The 21860-nt window shown below is 35.2% G+C and overlaps 2 protein-coding genes across 7 annotated transcripts in view; one reads left to right on the top strand and one right to left on the bottom strand.

The window, feature by feature from the left end:
* LOC114941244 (cytotoxic granule associated RNA binding protein TIA1) overlaps positions 1–21860 on the bottom strand; it is a 482662-nt gene that overhangs the window by 386505 nt on the left and 74297 nt on the right. The gene's annotated exons all lie outside the window — the stretch shown is intronic.
* Positions 18095–20650, top strand: LOC146722340 (uncharacterized). The gene is given in 2 exon segments (XM_085484982.1): positions 18095–20541; positions 20543–20650. Coding segments are annotated over 2 exon segments (1800 nt in total). The 5' UTR covers positions 18095–18789; the 3' UTR covers positions 20591–20650.

Below are 21860 nucleotides of genomic sequence, written 5' to 3'. Positions count from 1 at the left end.
ATTTAAATAAGAGAGAATCACAGAAACATATTTTTATATAAAAGCTATAATCCTGTACAAGTTTCTACTTTTTAAAGAATTATATTTTTTATATGAAGTTATTAAAGAAAGTTATTAGTATAGAATTTTTTAAAAATTTATAAAATTATTCTATTAAATATTCTTATTATTATACGCTCAAAATGTAAAATTTATTTGAATATTAGGTCAATTCAATATTGGTTAATCTATAAAAGTATTTTAGAAAATATAAAACAATATAAAATTAAATTATCAAATTTTAATTAATAACTACTTCAATTGATAATTTAGAAAAAAAATACAAATAATTATATATCTATAAAATTAAATTGTAAATTTCGTAACAGTATTTTTTATGTTAACCGTATCATGATACTTTGACAATTGTTACCTACTACTGTTTTATAAATAGTTAGCTATGTATATTTTCATTGTATGCGATTGCGAATAATGGTTGAGAGATTCTTAGTCACGGAATTTCCGATGTCGTGATTTGTAGCCAACGGTTAACTCATTTTCCTTGCTCATTCCCTTTTGCTCGTAACAGATTGGCGCCGGAGAAATTTGCGCTGGTGTAAGTATTGTCCTCCGTTGATTCGCGTTCGCTGCTTCCTACTGGTTTTGTCACGGACACACCGGGGATTCCAACAACTTCCACGGTCTACTTTCTCCAATGCTCTTACTATCCTAGCTTTTGGGTTGGAAAAGGAAATCGCGTTTGACGGGAAATAATTTCTACTTTCATCCGATAAGCGTGATTTGTCAATTTATTAAAAGGTGATGTCACTTTACGACCGCATTTTTTTTTGTAGTGTTTATAACGGTTCGGTGTAAAACAAAAATGATGATATCAATATTGTAAAAAGTGATTATTTCGAATGTACTTTCAGTCGATTATACACAAGCGTACGATACATCGATACAAATAATTGCGTTTGCGTTTCAACAAATAATTCTAGAAAAGCGAAAATATAATTCAAAATATCTTTGTGTATTTATACTAATATGTTAATCTTTTATTCTCTTTATTATTTTTTATTGAATAATTTCTTGTTTATTCGTTTGTAATTTTATTATTATTTGTTGACACAGCATATAATATCATATTTATTTAAAAAGAAACACTTTGTATTATTAATTAAATGATAAGTAATTATCAATTAAACAAATGTTATTGATTCGATTCCGACTGCATATATAATTAATCATTCGGGCGACAAAACACAAAACAAACTCGAATTATTTGTTTTATCGATAGCGGTGTTTCGAGTGTGTTTTGAATGAAATTATAAAGACAGAAGGGGGGATTATAATATCGGGCCGAGATTGCTAATTAATAAAGATCGTTTTAATTCGCAAAAGAGTATTACGAGAGGCAGACCTGTCGGTGAGTTGCTTTCTCTATTTTCGGCGTGTTAATTGTCAGCACTCACTGCTGGCACACGTGCGGCAAAATGCTTGGCTATTCATGCAAACAGTTTTCGAAAGTTTAATCGGTGCATCCGTCGGGTGGGTCGTATGTTTGGAGTTCATGCGAACAGTCTGGAGAAATAGAGAGGAAGGGAGAAGGAGAAAAAGGAGAGCTGAACGCCCGAAACAAAGAAGGAAGTAGAGGAAAGCGGATAGAGACGAACAAACGGAACGAAGTGGAAATGACGACGAATCAGAGCGAGATGCGATGGAGGAAAGGGTGAATTGGCGAAAGAGAAAGAGATGAAAGAGAGAGGGTGAGGAGCGAGAGAAAAGTTGTTATCTACCTCACAGGTGGTGATAAGGCCGCGATTTGTTTCCACGTGAGCTTGCTAGGCATAGATTAAAACTGTTTAAGCCCCGGCCATCCCGAGAGGCGCTCTGTTTCTCTCTCTACTCGAGTTTAATCTAACTCTACTGTTCCCTCATGGTATCTATCCTCCGCCTTTCCAAGTTTGCTCACTTTCACGGAATATGGCATATGATATGCATTTGTAAATGCATTTACGCAATCGGGATTATTATGGGATTATGACAAAACCGGCCAAAAATTATGTTGAGTACTTGAATTTTATCAAAGTATAATCGTGTAATTTGCTTTTAATTTGATGCATCAATATGAAGATTAACCCCATACAGCACAGATTATTGCAATTATATTGCAGCAACGTTGCAACGTTGCAAGTTGCAATGCAACATTATAAAGACATTGCAGAGATATAAGTGCACAAAATTCCAGCACACTTGTAGCAACATGACATTAATATTTCGGAAATATTGCATGTAATCCAAATTCTATAATTTATATATTGTAATATATATAAATTAACTACAACGTATTTTCATTAATGATTTATTTACATTTATATACCTGTATATGCAACATTAGTTTATGGTTGCAATAACAATGCATTATTGCAAACTCATAACATATTGCAATATTGTTGTAATATTTTGTTACAATCTTCCAAAAAGCGGACATTTTAACATTGCTGCAATTCAACAGCAATGATGTAGCAACATTTTGCAGTGAATTTGCAATATTGCAATATTGCGGTGAAAGATTGTTGTAATGTTTTTGCAATCTATCGGTGCTGTATGGGACATGATGAATTTTCGTTAACTCTCTCTAATTGACACGTGGGAAGAATTAATAGATTAAGAGTTATTTTGAAGCTAGTCATTTGTCAGAGTTCACGCAAATTGCTATCTTTAATATGGCTCCGCGGTAGTTTTATCGAGTGTTTATTATCTATGCCCTATGCGGTTGCATGCAACAAACAGTTAGTCGAATTAAATACACATGCTCTTCATACATACAATACATAGTATTATCACATTATGTATGATACATAGAAATAAGCCTATTAATAAGTTCTAAAGCATTTTGAGTAAAACTACAAATAATTTTTAATATCTAAAATATTGCATCTTATCTTTCCCTTGCTATAAAGCTATTTTTTCAATCTATTAATGATATATATATATATATATATATATATATATATATATATATATATAGGTTTATCAAATTATATATCGATAATAAATCATATAAATTTTAATTTATAATTTGTTTAGAATATTCAATATGATAACATATATTAATCACGTGCACATACGATTCTAGTGTATTATGTGACAAGTGGTCGAGAATAATTATTTCTCGAGTTTGCATAATGTCGATCGACATATTGCTCAAGAAATAATGGCATTAGAAACGTCAAAGATGACGACGGAATAAAGGATGCCTTTCACCCCACGATAATTTTAGCCCTTAAGGGTCGGCAGGCGACATGGTGGAGACGCCTATCGGCCGGCCGGGAATTACGGATTCTTATTTTCCAGATATTAGCGAAAATATTGAATGAATCTTATTAAATTTAGGATATTCTTAATCAGTAAGCTCATTTGTAGTCCTCTAAAGAGCTATTTTATGAAAAAAAGATAAAAATAAAAATTTTTAATAAACTTGGGGGAATGCACAGCTAGGAACGGGTAAGGTTGGGTTAGCCGCGAGTCCGTATTTTATTTATTATAAATTTTTAAGAGCGAAAATGTAAAATCCGGCCTTTTAGAGGACTGCTTTATTATATAAAGAATATATTAAAAAAAAATTCACGAAGTTATGTCACTTATTTTATGAAATATCTGGACGATAAGATTCTCACTAGATTCATAAGGAGCAGGGGAAATTTCTGTGGTAACATGCTGACTGCTTGACAAGGAGAGAGCATCATTCCATCTTTGTCTCTCTTACATCGCATATGTAGTAGCGTCCATGTAGGTACAAACACTAATACGTGAGCACACGGATGCAAATATTGAGAGATAATGTCAGCAAAAAGGCTATCATATTATTTTTATTTTTTTGTATATGTATGCATATGTAAATAAAGAACAAAAATAAAAACTATTTTAAGATGACATTTTATAATTAATTTTCTATATGTATTTGCATTTTATTAATATGTATTACATTTTTGATATGTTTTTAATTTATAATTTATATAAACATAAGTATGAAATAAAAATTGAAATAGTTCTGAAAATAAGTATATTAATGATAAAATTATTCAAAACAATAAAAAAATTAAATTTAATATTTTTTAGTGTTTGTACCTACATGGACGCTACTACATATGCGATGTAAGAGAGACAAAGATGGAATGATGCTCTCTCCTTGTCAAGCAGTATTAAAAGCCATATTAAAAGCTCTAGCTTCATTCAATTAATAATCCAATATAATAATCAACAATTATTTTTATATAATATATAGTGTTTTTAAATATTTTTAAATATTTAAAAATATTTTTTTTAAGATTAATTGAGGAAAAGAATATTTTAAATATAAAAAAATATTTTAAATATTCTTTTTCAATTAATTTTTAAAACAAATTTTTAAAAATATTTTTATATATTCAATTACTTATTATATTATATAAAAATTATTGTGAATTATACTCATTGGAGTAATAATTATTGATTAAAGCTTGTTATGGCACAAACTGAACATCTTGTACATTGTCTGTATAATATTTTACTTATTTATAAAATGTTTTTTATAAATAAATGAAATATTATATATATATAATATATAAGATTATAATATATAAGATTATTGATGTTACATTGTATAACTCTCATTTCTTTCTCTCTGCTACATAAGTACTTATGACGTGAAAGAACTTACGAGTAACGTATGATGGCTCAATGCAAGAATATTTAATCACGTAAAAAACTTGAGTTCAAATATATCAATATCAATTTTTTTATAATATATTGGAATATAGAAAATCATAGAAATATATTTTTTATATAGGCGATAAACTTAAAAATTTTATATTGAAAATATTTTAATCATTTTACAACTACACATACTATAAATATATAAATGCAAAATAATTCCGTAAATAAATTTCAAGTAATAAATCAATTGCACACATGCACACAGCTGGTATGTAGATTTTTATTAAATTTATTTTCTGAATTATTTTACACTTATATATAGTGTATGTAGTAAAAATATTTTCAATATATTAAAAAATTTTTTAATCGCCGAAATATATTTTTTTATCATTTTTCTATATTCTAATATATATATATATATATTATATAAAAATTGATATTGATATATTTGAACTCTAATTTATATACTGGATGATATACTGAACATCCTTGCATTGATTATACATTACTCAACGTTCTTTCACGTTATAAGTATTTGGAGCAAATTATACAATAGCATCAATGATCAAAAAGAAATCAAGAATATAATCAACATATCCCTTATATAATATATATATATATATATATATATATATATGTTATATATATACGTTATGCACATATGTGCATAACCATATATACAATTTCCAAAAAGTGGGTGCTTATTAGTCTTGCTACGTTACTGCTTTCTGCTACGGAAGGCCAGAAAGCATTTTCAGGCGGCATCTCGCGTATACCGGCACGGTAGATGAACAAGGAGAACACGTGATTATCGGTCCTTGTCTCTCTTACGTGCGTCCGCGTGAGCGATGCAGTTGGTGTATGTACGTGTACAGACATACACCACTACATAAAACCCGAGAATTGGTTTCTCGGCGTTGGCAACACTGAAACCGGAGTTTCGCGTTGTCACCGCACGAGGTCTCCAATATCAATTCGGAGTTTGCCTGGGTGTACTGCCGACCCTTAACCCGCCCCCGCACCCATTTCCTCAATTAGGAGGGCTAGAATCGATGCGATGATGCGCAAGGGATGTTTCCAATTATCGTTAACTGTCTGTATAGACGAGACGTATAGCATCATATATCGACACGTGTCTGGAGAGAGCTTATAATGTACCTTAATTTAATATAATTTAATTGCTTCTATAATTTGTGACCATTTAAATAAAATAAGTTTTAGTTTTGTTATGATTCACAACAAAGTAGATGCATAATAAAATAGCAACTTTATGATTAAAAGATTTTAAAATATGTGCTATGTGGAATTAAGTGTACAATTTTTTATTCTTTTTTTCCTAACTTTGATGCATTACGTTAATCTTCTATCTGCAATGTTAAAACGTCGCAACTGCGTTAAATTATTAAAAGTGAAAAATTTAATTTAAATATTGAAGATGATATCAAGCAGAAGATATATTCTCTCTCTCTCTCTCACTCATCGCTTGTCAATAACGAGGGACCAATGAAGTGCGTTTTACGTACACTTCAACGGCAATAAATCAATTCTAGGCGATTCACTTCTCTCTCATTTATCCCTCCCCCAGCTTTTGCGATCAGACATGCGATGTAACAATTACTGTTCGCGCTCAGCGTCATTCATAATATCTATCACTCTCAAACTTAAAGGGGAACAAATCCAAAGGCTATAATCTTCCATCTAGCGAATAGCGTTACAAAAGAATGTACCATCTTTTGTTTCTTTACTATTAATTTTTCTGCTTTACAAAAGTATAAACATTTTATTATTTTTGTAAGACAGCTTGGATTTAATTGTAACAAGAGATCGTTTTATTAAAATATAAAAGTTTAATTATATAAATATACAGAAATATACAGAATTAGATTTATCACAATTGTAAAGCAAAACAAAATTAATCTAAAAAAACAAAAACAGTCTTAATTTGTTTTAGGAACCACTAAAAAATGTATTCAAATTATTACAATTAACGTTAACTTTTTATTGAGATAAAGGAAAGTGGGTCATATTTGCATGCATAATTAAGCATTTTCGTATTTTTGTAAATGTATCGTGCAACATTAAATATATTTGCAAAAATACAAACTGTTTTAGTACCAAGGTTTCAGGTCACGATCATTAAATACAATGATAATGACATAATCGCAAAAGGATTGAGCTCGCGTGGTTTACGTATGGGCGGAAATGAGATGCTTAAATACCACGAGGGTCGAGATTTCTGCTTTGGTAATTACACGGCATTTCGCGGTTCTTATGCGCCTTAGTAGGTAGATAGGTGGATGGGGCAATAAATTCTAAGCAACGCAGGCAACGACCATAGCGAGAGAACCTCCCGAGTTAGAAAGGAGAATAATGTTAGTAGATACACAGGTGATGTAATGGGTAAACACATTTGTACTGATGTACCCATATATGCGAATGTGGACAAAGAGTAAAATGCAATTGCGTAGGGCTCGAGGAAAGTTTGACTATTAATTATGAAAGATCCGGGTAAACAAGAGTAAAGATTACAAATCTCTGAATTTTTTATCGAAAATTAATTATTTCTAAACATTTTATTATATATATATATATATATGCAGATGAATAATATTTTATTTGATATTTATAAGAATTGAAAAAAATTGATTAGAATGTGTTTTAATTTAAAAAAAAACATACACAACTAATTTAGCATATTATGAATATGTATCGCATTTTCAATTAAAATTTGTACAAAAATTGAGGACAAAATTTGTACAAGTAAAAAATTATACATATATATATTTTTACATTTATTTAAAATATAAATGCAACATATTTTGTATGCAACAATAATATAATAATAAAGCACATTTTTATTTTAATAAATAATTTAAGTCCCTTTTTTATATTTTCTATTTTAATTTCTATGTTTAATGTTTGTTCAGCATGTTAAATATTTTGCTACAAGAACAAGAGTACTAAAATGAGTGAGTGAGAAATATTTAATGTAGTATACGGTCAACCGCACTACAGGTGCATGACAAGAATAGGAATCCGCTGAGCGAACATTGACTTGACTATCTCTTGATCATTCTGCAAAATTAATGCGATATTTACCGTAATGGCTTTAAATGACCTGGAAAAGAACATATATGTTATCGTCTGTGAAAGTTTCGATTGACTATGTACTCATAATCCATGACAACCAGTCATAACACAGATTCACTATGTATAACCAGTAGTTAGAGTAACGCAATTTTTATGAAAAGAGAATAAAAAATAATATAATTGACTTATAATACATGCAAGCAAATCACACGTACAAATATATATATATATATATATGTGTGTGTGTGTGTGTGTGTGTGGACTTATAAACAGCACGAGAACTAATATCGATTTATAGCTAAGCCGTATTATCTAAAACACGATGTAAATGTGATCTGCGTTAAATAATTTTTGTTCCATACGTGTTGTAATAAATGTCAATGTTTGTTGTTGTTAACATCGATTCAGCGGACTCGCAAAAAAAGCCCAAAGCACTATGTGCGGACAAGTATTGTTCCGGATTTTCATGAATTTTTGCGATTACGCGACGTCACGTAAAACACATCCCATTTCGTGAAAATTGCGTTAGTTGGATTAATCTGGTCGCTGAGCGGATGCCTCTCTTTTATGACGCGGCGTCGCTCTAGGAAACGCCCGGAAAATCCCACGTGCAGCGCTCATCGCATGCTGTATACAGTCGGGGACCCTTAATAAATCTCCACGCAGCTCCGAGCGTGTTCTCATCCTGGTGAATTCCGGCAAATAATCTGCCTAAGTTTTAATTATTCCTATTTTCGCATCCGCCAACCGGTCGCGTCGCGTCGCATCGCAGCGAAAGCAGAAGCGCACATTCCAAGATTTAATTATGCAAATCGCGAGGCCACTAGACAAAACCAATATTTGCTCGAGTTCTTAGATGGGGACGAATCTCGCAAACGGTCGGAAACAGTCGACAGGGGGAACGGGTTAACAGAAATGACACAGCGGCGAGTTAGGTAGAATTTCACGACTCACACGCGCGCGTACACATTACACATACACTTATATACACGCACGTACACAATTAGAAAGACCCGTTTGTCTGGGTAAATAGAACCGTATAATATTTTTCTCTCTCTTCTTCTTCAAATTTTTTTACTCTGATATATATATATATATATTTTTTTTTATGCAGAATGATAGGCAGCGCGCAAATTAAAGTTGTCAATCAGTTTTCATTTTGTTAATACAACGCGGATTATAACTCAAACCACAATCTGGATTATTTTTTTATGGACATTGTTTACAGTTATAGTTATTATCTTTGAATTTTATGAAAAATATTCTTAAATGTATTATATTAAAATAAATGTATTAAATAGAGAAACTAGTAGAAAAATTTAAGATTGGTCATACATATTTGCAAATACTATTTTTAAATTCTCTGTCTGCGATACAGTTTTATGATAGTTTTTGATATAGTTTTGGAAAATATTATGTGTATAGGTAATACACACAACAATTATAATCGATGCAATGTAATAATATATATACTTATAGAAAAGTTAAATTATAACAATTATAAAAAATCAAATACAGAAATATTCAGTATTTTTAATAGTATAATTTTTATTTTTAAAAATTACAATTTGTTATAAAATCTTTAAACGTAAATCTAAGAGATATTTAAATTCAAAAAATCTATTTGAAAAATAACTAGAATTAATTAAAAATTTAATTTTTGTTATTATATAATCTTTTAATTAAATATATTATATTAAGTAATATGCGCAATATTGTAATTTCTATTACGCAATTCACGATTAAATGCAAATAGAAAGATACTTCTATATTTATCTGTTGCAGATCCTGTTCCGGTACTTGAGAGAACTTTTGTAAAGTAATTTAACTTTTATAAAGGAATAATTTTATTCATTTGTACAAAAGTTTATATACGCGTCTCGAGTAAAATGGGGGTTTCATAGCTGCAATATTGATAGATATTGTTATAAAATTGTACTTTTATTAAAATGTTTATAAACTCTGCTTATTTTTATTCTTCGGAAAGAAGAAGTATTTTATTTCACGATAGAACGCGCAATATATTCTATACATTTTATTAAAAATAAATTCTATTAAAGAATTATTCAATTATACATATATGTATATACATGTGTGTGTGTGTATAATAAATGCGCGTAAAACTTGAAAAGTTTTAATTGCAATAGCTACGCACTTAATTGACCGGCCGTAAATCAAGGTCTTATAATAATGAATAAAACATCGATCAATAAAATTATGCAACAAGCAAACTTAAAAAGCCGGTGTAAACGCGGTGTTCTTGGAAACGATAGCACAATGCGATGCGAAATTTGTCGCACCACATCTCGAGGGGATCGTTGGCTGGTGTGTCTTCGTAACAATGGCCGTAATGACGATCCTCGCGACTATTATTCATTATTTTCCCCCAGTTCCTCCATGAAATCTCTAATAACGGCGGCTGCGCCAACCGTAGGAGTTTAAAAGCCCGGGCCGTGATAAAAAAGGAAAGGCGGTGGTAGTCAAGCAGGTAATGTATCCAGTTAAAAGTTTTCCGGAGAGGGTGGAAAACTTTCCGCGGGGTAAGGAGCCGAGGTGCCAGTAGAGGCTAGAGATTGTGCATTTGTTATTCATGGAGACCAACGCTTCAGTTGGCTTTAACATTCCGTTGTACAGAAAGTGGCCGCACCTCTCTCGTCGTCGCATCCAAGTGATCTGTAAGGAAACGCGGGAAAGAAGGGTCGGCTGACTTAGTGATAACCGAGGGCTTTTAAACAAAATTTCGACTCTTGCGAAGCGATCGATACACCAATCTCCATGTAAAGTTGGATGGAAAACTTTTACGGTGCGCTTATCTCTTTTGAGCTCGTAAGAACCGTCTAAACCGTTTCGAGTGCAACCAAGGGGCTTTGGAAATAATCTATTATACCCGTTCCTTCCTCTTGACAATATTTCGTTTTCGTAATTATATCGACGCAATGTTCGTACGTGTAGATTTGCATTAAACATTTCGGTGAAAATGCAAATTGTAGAACTAATGGCACATAGTATCATACATGTGCTCATCTATCCATAATATTAGCATTAATATCGTGCGTATCGTAAAGTATTTAAGTAATGTAATATCAATCAACAGGGGAGATACCACATTTAATAACAATAATAACAATGGTATAGTAAACAAATGTCGCCTAATGACGGAGTCTGTTGAATACTGATCATTTAGCGGGCAATAATCGTTTTGTTTAATGCACCGTATATAATAACGTTATTCGCGTGCTCGAAACATTATCGGTACATTATAACGGCTGATATTCTATCTATGATATATCCAACTATGGATTAATGTCCAAAATCATGCATAACGATTATAACTGTGAAAACTGAGCATGAAGATTGCATGTATAGTGCGTCTTTAAAAATGCTAATTATATTTATTCTATTATTTTTTAAACTTGGAGACATATGTTTGCAAATTTTTCATTGCAACAATTTTAAATTGTAATAATTAATTTTGCAATCCTTTTAGTTCTTCAAAAGTATATAATATATGATAAATAAATATGAGAGGCAAATAATTTTATTATTATAATGTTAATACATAACAATATTATTATATATTAATAAATCACGGAATAAGAGGTTTAGTAACATATTACATGTTATTTTATTAATAAAGTTTATGCAACAATAATTTAGTGCAATTTATACTAATGAATTTTTAATAGGGAATGATATAAATTTTGCTGATAACAACAATTTTAGGTAACGGCGTCACTCAATTATTATAAATCCACGCCACTCGATTTTTCGTAAGAGCACACATGCGATATTCAATGGACAGTAGCTGTCGATATTTCCCCTCGTACATCTTTCCCGGGGTGTGCTCCAAAAACCAGCCTGCATGAGGGGTTGGTCGGAACACGGGTGAATTGTCGGTGTGGAACGTACGAGTAACGATGAGGTGAAATCAGTGTAGCCACAATTAACACCGCGGCTTGATTTTTGTCGCGTCGGTTTTGCTGTTGACACGATTGTACTCTGTATTAAAGTGCGATACGCGTCGGCCACGCTACGCTGACACATCGCACACCGCGCCTATTGTTGAGTGTCGTCTAAGTACCTTTATTTTAATTTTTCGCAGCGCTATTGGACAATTCCATCTCGTAAAAAAAGATGTAATATAAATCACGATTGGCTCGATGTTGTTGTTGATCAAATTTCGTAAGACATATTCATATATATATATACTCGAAATCTGCTAATCAAGTGATATTTTGTCGTCTTAACTTTATAAAATGCATACAACTCTTATAAGAAAATTACGAATTTCGTTATATGTGTACATGTGTATACAAGGTCTGTCAGAAGCTCAAAAGAGTAATGAATTTAAATTTGTAGCGCACAATGTGGCAATATTAAAAAATCGTAGCCATGCAGAATATAAAGTATAATCCTTCTTTTAAAAGGACCTAACACGAGTTTCGTTCGGTTGTGTTTACGTGTTATTATAACGTTTTTGTGAGTGTGTATTACTAGATCTCGTCAACCACCGTGATTGTTATGGAATAACGAAATATAAAAAAAAATATGTGCTAAAGTTTTGTATTAAATTGTGTGATTGTTATGAAAAGTTAAAAAAGCATTCGGTCATGTTTTATTACATGTTCGGGTTTTTGAAAACATTTTGTGCCACCGAAAAAAATCAAAACTACTACTGCTTTTAAAAAAAGGATTATATTTTACACTCTGCGTGGTTACGATTTTTAGTGTTGCTACATTGTGCATTATCGATAATTGTATTACTCTTTTGACAGATTTCGTACATATCCGATAAAATCTAATTAAAAAAAAAAAAAATAGAAAGTAAGAACAAAAAGAAAACTAAAAATAAAAAATTGCTGATTAACTTGTTTCTCGATTACTTTAGAAAACTAGTTACTATAGAAGCTATAATATAATTATTGAGTAAGTACATATTTTATTATACGCGTGGGGGCGAAGATACGATCTTTTAGAAAGCGTCCTAAATTCTTCTGCAACGGTTTTCTTGTGCCACTCGTGCCGTTATGAAAAAGAAAAAAAGCGGCGCTCAGGTGCGTTCTGCACCGACGATCTTACTCGAAAGCGTCGAGGGTGACGATATGAAATTCCCCCTGTTTTCTCGTTTTTATCGCTTCGTAAGTTGTTCTCCCTTTTCCACCTTCTTTTTGCGTCGTGTCTTATCGAAATAGGTTTGGAAATAATATATTTGAATTTTTCTACTGCTTTACAATGTTACAAAAAACTATCCAAGTAACGATCCCAGTTGCTTTGTTAATTAAACATGATATTAAAAGGCACAATTTTTTCTTATTTTCTATTTATCGCACAATAAGATGTATATCTTTGCGATGATGTTTATTTAAATAATTATATACATAGAAAATTTTAATTTATTTAATGTTATCAAAATCAAAAGAATGTTAAGACATGTTCATCTAATTATGAATCAAGCCTATTTTAAAATTTGTTGCAAAAGATTACTTAAAAATATTAATAATTTGTAATTTTTTATTTCAGATTTATTAAATATCAGTAAATATATATTATATTTAAAAATTTTCTTATTAATTATAAAATTTTGTATAACAATAAATTATATAATACACACTATTCACAAATCTATTTATATAAGAGAGAAAGGAAGAAAAAAGAGAAAATTATAGTTATAAAACATACACATTGAGATGTTATAAAATATATAAATATCCTGCAATATTTTATATATAAATGTGGAAACGTTATAATATGTAGCAATTTTAAGAAAAGTTGCCGTAAAACACACTCAAGAATATTAGAGCGAAGATATACCGACGTTATCAAATACGGTTCGCAGGAAATATAAATTCAGCTCTTCGCCAATCCTAAATTTCTATGCAACGGCGCATAAACTACCAACACAACCATGCATTTATGGATCACCATCGCACGATATAATCTGTATTCACGGTTATACCGCAAAGTCGATAGAACTGGAAGTTGGGCGACGGGGCAGGAGGATTGTGGCTGTTGCGGGAAGCAACGTAAATCGTCTGTCCAGACTGCGAAAGTAAGACTGTATGAACACAGAAATGTATTAAGCATAGACAACGTTTGTCACGGATTCTATTATGCCGTAAAAGATATAAAATGTCTTTCAAAGATTTTCATCCCTTCTGTCATCTCTTACGTGCCTTTACGCCTTACTATTGGGGAAGCTTAATATTAAAAACACACGAGATTAATTTCATACACACACATGTCTAAAAATATTTAAACAAAATATTTATAGATTAAAAATATACAAATTAATCCTACGTTTAAAAGATAGTTGAACAATTTTGATGGTCATCCAGGATTTTATAATTCGAGCACATTTTAGATTCAATTTTGTAAGTTTAATTATAAAAAAAAAATGAGAACGAAACAAAGATCGTCATGAATTGTGTACATCTTTCAATTACCAGAATGACGAAGATATTACTCAAAGCGAAAAAAGAAACAGAGACCTCATGATATTTACATTGTTTGTTACACTAGAAAATCCATTTAAAAACGCGAGAGCTTACGAAGTTACACAATCTGGCGTGTCTCGGAGTGGGCGTAACTCACCGCTGTGTAAGGCGCTCAGGTTACATCTGTTATTCCGTCGCGCCAGCCAGGCGGAGGGTGATACCGAAGAGGACAGGCGGCAGCATAAAGGGGTGAACCTGCTGGATTAAGCCGGTACAGCCACCGACGCGTATACGTCTTGCCCAAGCTTAACGGATGATTAATCTATTCGCGCCCTCCGCAAACAAGTACCTGCTATCTACCTGCTCGCCCACCTACCTACGTAACTACCCACCGAGAGTACGATGGCAAAAACGACCGCTTCCAATTACCACGAAACCCGTTCGAAATCTCGCGCTAATTCGAATCTGCGCCTATCTGCGTTTTCACTGCCATAGGGGAGAGTGAGCCCATGGGCAACTGACGAAATTTTCCCGAGTTGAGAGAATACCGGATGTCACGTGAATCGATGTGTCGATCGAGAGAGTCGGGGTAGACGCATTTAAATATATCGTTGAAAATAAAGAAGAGAAAGAGCGCATATACATATTTAATTTTTATCGAGTTATTGATCACGGAGACTTTTATCGCAGCGTTATTGCATCGAAATGAAGCGACGCGCAGCTTAATATTACATTGAATTGTAACAGAGAATCGCGCGATTGTATTGCTCGCGAACAGGAAGACGATCAGATAGATCGCATGAATACTGCGGATGTCGTGCGGTGTCCGGACCTCGTATATATCCGTCGACGAGTCGGACAGACAGCGGACGTTCCAGCGGGACACCATCAACCCTGATTGACAACTCCATGCATGGAACTGCGCAGCCGAGATTATCGGGTCTCCAGACCGGAAGCTCGTTCTGCTGACCACCTCGAAGCTCAACCGAATTTCACCTCCCGTACTATGTACGATTTCCGCATGCAAAAGGGATATCGAGCGATGCCCATTCGTATCGACCGGACCGTGGATAAGGATATTTCGTGACATATGAGCTTAACTGTCGCGGATGACGGCTTGTTTCATGTGTCAGGGAAATATCTCAAATTCGATAGCTCTAAAAATTATACCCTATAGAATGTAGTTTTATTACAATTGTTCATATTTATAGCGTTATATTAGAGGAACGATGTGATGATGATTCATGTGATACATTGTATCTATTATTATATAATTACATTAAATAAATATATATATATATATATATATATATATAAAATATACCTCTTTCTTTAAAAAAAATAATTTAAAATTTAAGGAACAGAATAACATATATAAGAGTAACTGTGCATATATTATTAAAAATAATATACATATATATGGATATACAAATTATTAAATTTATTTTATACATATTATATATTATTTTATATACACTCATTAGTGAATGAGTGCACTCACTCACACGTGTGTGTGCATCACAAAAACAAGAAATATTTTGAGATATTAATTTGTTTTAATATTAACTCGAAATATTATTTTTTTTTGCATTTAAAAAATTTATTTAAAACAAAACAAAAATTGTTGTTAAAAAACCAATATAGCGATTTAAAACAATTCTTCGAAACAAATATACAATTGTGCGAGATTCACCAAAGTAGTACGAGCAAACCATATGCGTTACGTCTGACCACGTGCAGACTGTTACTACTGCCTGATGCCGATCTGCCGGTAACCTCTATCTTACTAACCACGTGGCGATGTCCGCATGCCAGGAGATATCGAGGGTAGACTGGTCGCGCCGTCCAGACAATGGGCAAGTATATTTCACTGAATTTACTCCGAGAGCCGAGAATATGCGAGATCAGAAGAGGGAGAGAGAAAGTGAGAGAGATCATAGGGTAAAGCGAAAGAGAAAGTGTAAGAGAGCAAGTGGTAAGAGGGCACCCTCCAGGTACCTGAGGATAGTTAATAAGGGGGTAGCAGTGCGAAAAGGGGGCACCAATGTCTTGGCTTGGGAGCTTCGGGGTCCTCCCGTCACCCAATCACGTCCTGGCGAAGCTCGCCATATTTCGCGGGGCGGAGTTCTCTTCTCACTCTCCTCGTGCGACCGACTCAGCCGCTATGTTCTACTATTATTTTAAACCCTTCGCCACCCCTCCCTCCCTCCCGTCTTCGCCGCCGACCCCTTTCTCTATCTGAATCCCTCTCGTTCGCCAGTTTCATTCCCCAGTTCTCCTTACCACCTCCGCTCGACACCCCCTCGATCCAGCCTCCTTCTTTCGCCACCTTTCCAGAACGGACCTCCAACTACCCCCTTACCACCCCACCATCGCGTCTCGTGCCTTCGGGCGGAGATGAAAATTTCCAGACTTCTCGCGATCGAAACCGAATTGTTATTTCACGAGGTAGTCGACCCTCCGCGCTATCCGCCGACCTAACTCTCTCTTCCTCTTTTGCCCTTGGGCAGATGTATCTACGTCGAAAGTCCTCGTGTAGCTTATACTCTTTCTTCTTTCCCCGAAAAAAATTGTTTCATTTCTTTTTACGCAAATGATTGACGAAGAGCCTAACATTTACCGCAACTTGCGCACGAGGGCATAATTAAGTGTTATAAAACTTTAAAATGTCTAAATACTATTTTAGTTCTGCGAAAAGTTATCGGTTTTAAAGCTATTAATCGTATGAACAAGAAGTAAGAGAATTCAAAAATAATTATGTGATATTAAGATAACAGTGCGTGTAGTTATACATATATTTTATGTTGTATATTTGCAAAGGATGAATTTATTTAATCTTTTAAACTCATTTATTACACCAGAGCCCTCCAGAGCTAAATGTGATTTAGCATTTCAGAAGAACTATCATTGTATATGACGCTGTTAAATATTACATTCAAGAAATAAATTATAAATAAATTAATAGACATTATAACACTGGAATAATAAAATTTATAAAATTATATAGGTATATCTCTATTATAATATCTTTATTAAATAGAGAAGTATTCTAAAAGAAATAAAAAATAATTATACAGTTTTCTTACAATAATAATGTAAGTAGTCATCATATTGCCAATAATAAAGCATAACATAAAACTAAATTTAAAAATCTAACGCATGTATATATAAATTCGTGTTAATATACATGATGAAATTAAAATATAATCACAATTCTTAGTAATTGCATATTTCTAATATTAAAAATAAGCTGTAGACTCAGATAAATTAAAATATTTTAAATAAGTTTTTATATTACTTTCCACTTCTTAATATTTAATTTTAGCAAACATAATCTGTTGTACCGTAAGTGCAAGCATATACATGTACATTTTGATGATGCATCTAATACTAACGGTCTGCTAACAATGGCATGCTACCGGCGTTCTCTATAGAAGTGCATGTACCGAAAATTGTAAACACGAGTTCCTAACTTTGCATGTAACTTTATATATTCGCATATAGCATATGTGATACAATTTCCTTTAATTTCCAGTATAGAATGCATATAAAAACTTCATGTATTAAATTCTTCTTAACATAAGATTTGATTTCTAATATCAATGTAAAAGCATAATTTTTATATTTTTTGGAGCAATTCTGAAAAACTTCAGAGATGATTGATCGAAAAGATAAAATAATAAAAAAAAAAAAAAAAATGAAAAAGAAAAAGAAATTAATTCTCTTTTAAAGTGAATCCAACTGAATGATATACTTATAATAAATACATCATCTCATTATGAATGAAACTTGTATAATTTTGATTTTTTAAAAACTTAGGTGTGTAGGCATTTTTTATAAAGACGTTAACCGACGATGAGATTAGCTGATTTACGTGTCTTGTTTGTCGACCTCGTGCCGGGTACTTATTTATTTGTAATATTTATTATACTGTGTGCGACAGTGAGAGAAAGCGATCGGCTTAGAAAATAACAGACGCGACCGTTCGAATAACAAAATCCGAGTAAAGTTTAGCTGTCGCTTAGCGATTGGCCCGAGCCTGACGGGAAGGGACAAAATTAGGAGCGGTATAAGTACCGGCGATTTTGAGTAACGGACACAGTTGAGAACATCATCTTCGGGACGTTTTATCGAGACACAAGCACGCATTCTCTCACGAACCGGCAGACAATCCTTCATATCGAGGCGGCGGAAGGAAGACAGAGTAGAACCGGGACTTGGACAGCGAAGACGTTTCTGACTCGCAATAAACATATATATATATATCTTCCGAACCTGACTTTTTTCCCTGAGTCAACAAAATTAATCCGGCCTTCTCCTGCACTCCTACATTTCCTTAATCAATCATTAATTGATATATTCGATATTAGATAAAAAATACGCCTACAGTAATCAGAAGTGGGATCGAGGCGTTGCACCCGGTTTCGCGAATTCGGCCTGGGAGAGGCGATTCGGGAGTTCGCGATACGCGTCGAGTGTGGGACGCGCGGGTTGAGACGATCAACGCATAGTGATCTTTGGGTTGCGCGAGTGTTGGGGACATCGCGGAGTGCCCGAGGAACCGATCGAGCAAATCTGAGGAACGATGGCGGAGTCGATGCAGCCGAGTGATTTCACCATCGCTGAGATGAAGGAGGCTCTTCGCGAGAAAGGACTGACCTTGGGAGGGTCGAAAGCCGAGCTCATCCAGCGCCTGAATGCCAACGATTCAGGCGTATGGGCGAGATTAAGCGAGCAACGGAGGCAGGAGAGATATTCGGATGGCATCCCGGCTTCAGGAGGTGTGCGTTCACCCAGTGAACAGGGTGACGCCATGGAGATGGAGACCGTGGACGATACGCCGAGACGAGGAGACCGAGTGAGGATGACGACGCCGGAACGGAGAGAGCACGACGACGCGACGCAGGCGGAACTCTTGTTACTGCGTCGAGAGCGAGAAATTTTGGAGAGAGAGCGACAGTTGCTCCAAAGGGAGATAGAGATGATGAGGAGTGCAGCCTCGACACCGACGATAACGAATGGCAGCGTCATTTCTGCGTTCGGCGGTGTGAGAGGAATCAAGGAGCTGCTGCCTGAATTTGACGCGACGGACAGCACCTTTTGGAGATGGAGGCAGCAGTTGGAGCTGCTGAGACGCACGTACCAGTTGGACGAGAATTCAGCGAGAGTATTAATTAGCTCTCGGTTGAAAGGTCGTGCGTTGACGTGGTTCTACTCCAAGGCCGAGTATGTGACGCTGGACCTGGAGGACCTTCTGCGGGAAATGGAGTCGATGTTCGACCTGCGGCCAGGAAAGCTGACACTGAGGAGAGAATTCGAGGCTCGTGTGTGGAAAGGAGACGAGCAATTCTGCGATTATTACCACGAAAAGGTGATTCTCGCAAATCGCGTACCAATCGCGGAAGACGAGCTCCTCGATTACATCATCGAAGGAGTGACGGATCCTCGGCTGCAGAGTCAGGCGCGCCTGATGAACTTCCAATCCGGAAGAGAATTATTGAAGGCGTTCGAGAAGGTGGTCCGAGGGAATCCAAAGAGACCAGACGTCCGGCCAGGGAGAGACGGAGTGAGGACAACCAGCGGAGTCAGAGCAGAGGCGGCGACGCGGGAAGGCCCGACGAGGTGTTATAAGTGTCGTGAAACAGGCCATACCGCGGCCCAGTGTGTGCGACCGCAAGCGAAGCGAGCGTGTTACGTGTGCGAATCTCCGGACCATTTCGCCAGAGAATGTCCGAAGCGAAATCGGTCCGCGGCGTCGGAAACGCCGAACAGCGTTGCGCAAACTACGTCGATGAATGTCGTGCAACCGGTTGCATTACTAAAACCATACATGATTACGGTGAAAATCAGGACTAAAAATGAAAATAACGGGTTTGATAATTATGTGGTAGACGCGTTGATAGATTCGGGTTCTCCGATTAGTTTGGTGAAAAGCGAGATAATTCAGGGCGATTCACGTCTGCTCGAGAACGAGAGCATCGATCGATTTTGCGGAATCAACGGCTCGCGGTTGAATATCGACGGCATCGTTCACGCCGACTTAGAGGTGAGAGGCGTGCGGTTGGAAATGAAGTTTTACACGGTGCCTCATAATACGATGGCGTATAGTGTGCTACTCGGTAGAGATTTCTTGAATTGTCCGTCGTTGCGTGTTACTTTAGGGCAAGATCTCGAAATTGTAAGCACGGAAGAAGCGCGCGTCATTTGCCAAATGATGCATATTGAATGCGACGATAGTGTTGTACATCCGAGCGAAGAATTGAAAATTAATCCGGCGGTTGACAAGGATGCGGCCGAGAAGATTCGCGAGATCTATGAATCTCGTTATCTAAGTAATTTTCGAGCGGAGAAATGCGCGCCGGACTTCGAGATGGTTATCGCATTAAAACACGAACGACCGAGCGATGAGAATATAGAGTCTGCGTTGAATGATCCGGTGCCATGTAACATCAGGGACGTACATAGGTTCGTCGGACTCGCGAGTCATTTTCATCGATCTATGCCGAGATTTTTATTGGTGGCAAAATCATTGTACAATTTTATTCGAAAAAACTCTGTTTTCAAGTTTGGGCGTCACCTGTTTGTCGTCATCGACGTGTTCGCTAAATTTATCCGGCTCTACCCGCGTAAGTCAACAGCATCGGAGGAATCGGTAGAGTATCTCTTTAAATATTTCTGCGCGTATGGTAAATCGAGACGTTCAATTTCGAACAGAGGAACTTGTGTTAAATCTGACATATTTGAGAGATATTTGGGATCCGGTGCTATAGAGCACGTATCAATTGCTGTGGGCACGCCGAGGGCAAACGGACGGGTGGAAAATATGATAGAATGATAATTCCGATGGTAAAAAATTGAGCAGCGAGGTGATGCGAGCGATCTATTACGCGATCCAATTAAGGTGAGCGATTATCCGTAGCGCGACCTCGACGCGAGATAAACTTCAGACAAATATTGACGAAGCGCAAAAGAAAAAAACGAGATGTGATACAATTTGCGACGGATCAAATGCACCCGTATATTCGAGCATGATTATGTATTATTTGGTAAAGGAATTTTATTTATTGCGTATTGTAATTTTGGTAATAACGTTGACCGGGACGGTCAAAAAGTCAGGATGGCCGAGCTGTAGGCATTTTTTATAAAGACGTTAACCGACGATGAGATTAGCTGATTTACGTGTCTTGTTTGTCGACCTCGTGCCGGGTACTTATTTATTTGTAATATTTATTATACTGTGTGCGACAGTGAGAGAAAGCGATCGGCTTAGAAAATAACAGACGCGACCGTTCGAATAACAAAATCCGAGTAAAGTTTAGCTGTCGCTTAGCGATTGGCCCGAGCCTGACGGGAAGGGACAAAATTAGGAGCGGTATAAGTACCGGCGATTTTGAGTAACGGACACAGTTGAGAACATCATCTTCGGGACGTTTTATCGAGACACAAGCACGCATTCTCTCACGAACCGGCAGACATTCCTTCATATCGAGGCGGCGGAAGGAAGACAGAGTAGAACCGGGAATTGGACAGCGAAGACGTTTCTGACTCGCAATAAACATATATATATATATCTTCCGAACCTGACTTTTTTCCCTGAGTCAACAAAATTAATCCGGCCTTCTCCTGCACTCCTACATTTCCTTAATCAATCATTAA

This window comes from Nylanderia fulva, unplaced genomic scaffold, assembly GCF_048542155.1.
Source record: "Nylanderia fulva isolate GAGA-0341 unplaced genomic scaffold, ASM4854215v1 Scaffold33, whole genome shotgun sequence".
Taxonomy (NCBI): domain Eukaryota; kingdom Metazoa; phylum Arthropoda; class Insecta; order Hymenoptera; family Formicidae; genus Nylanderia; species Nylanderia fulva.
This window is presented reverse-complemented; position numbering and strand designations above follow the sequence as displayed.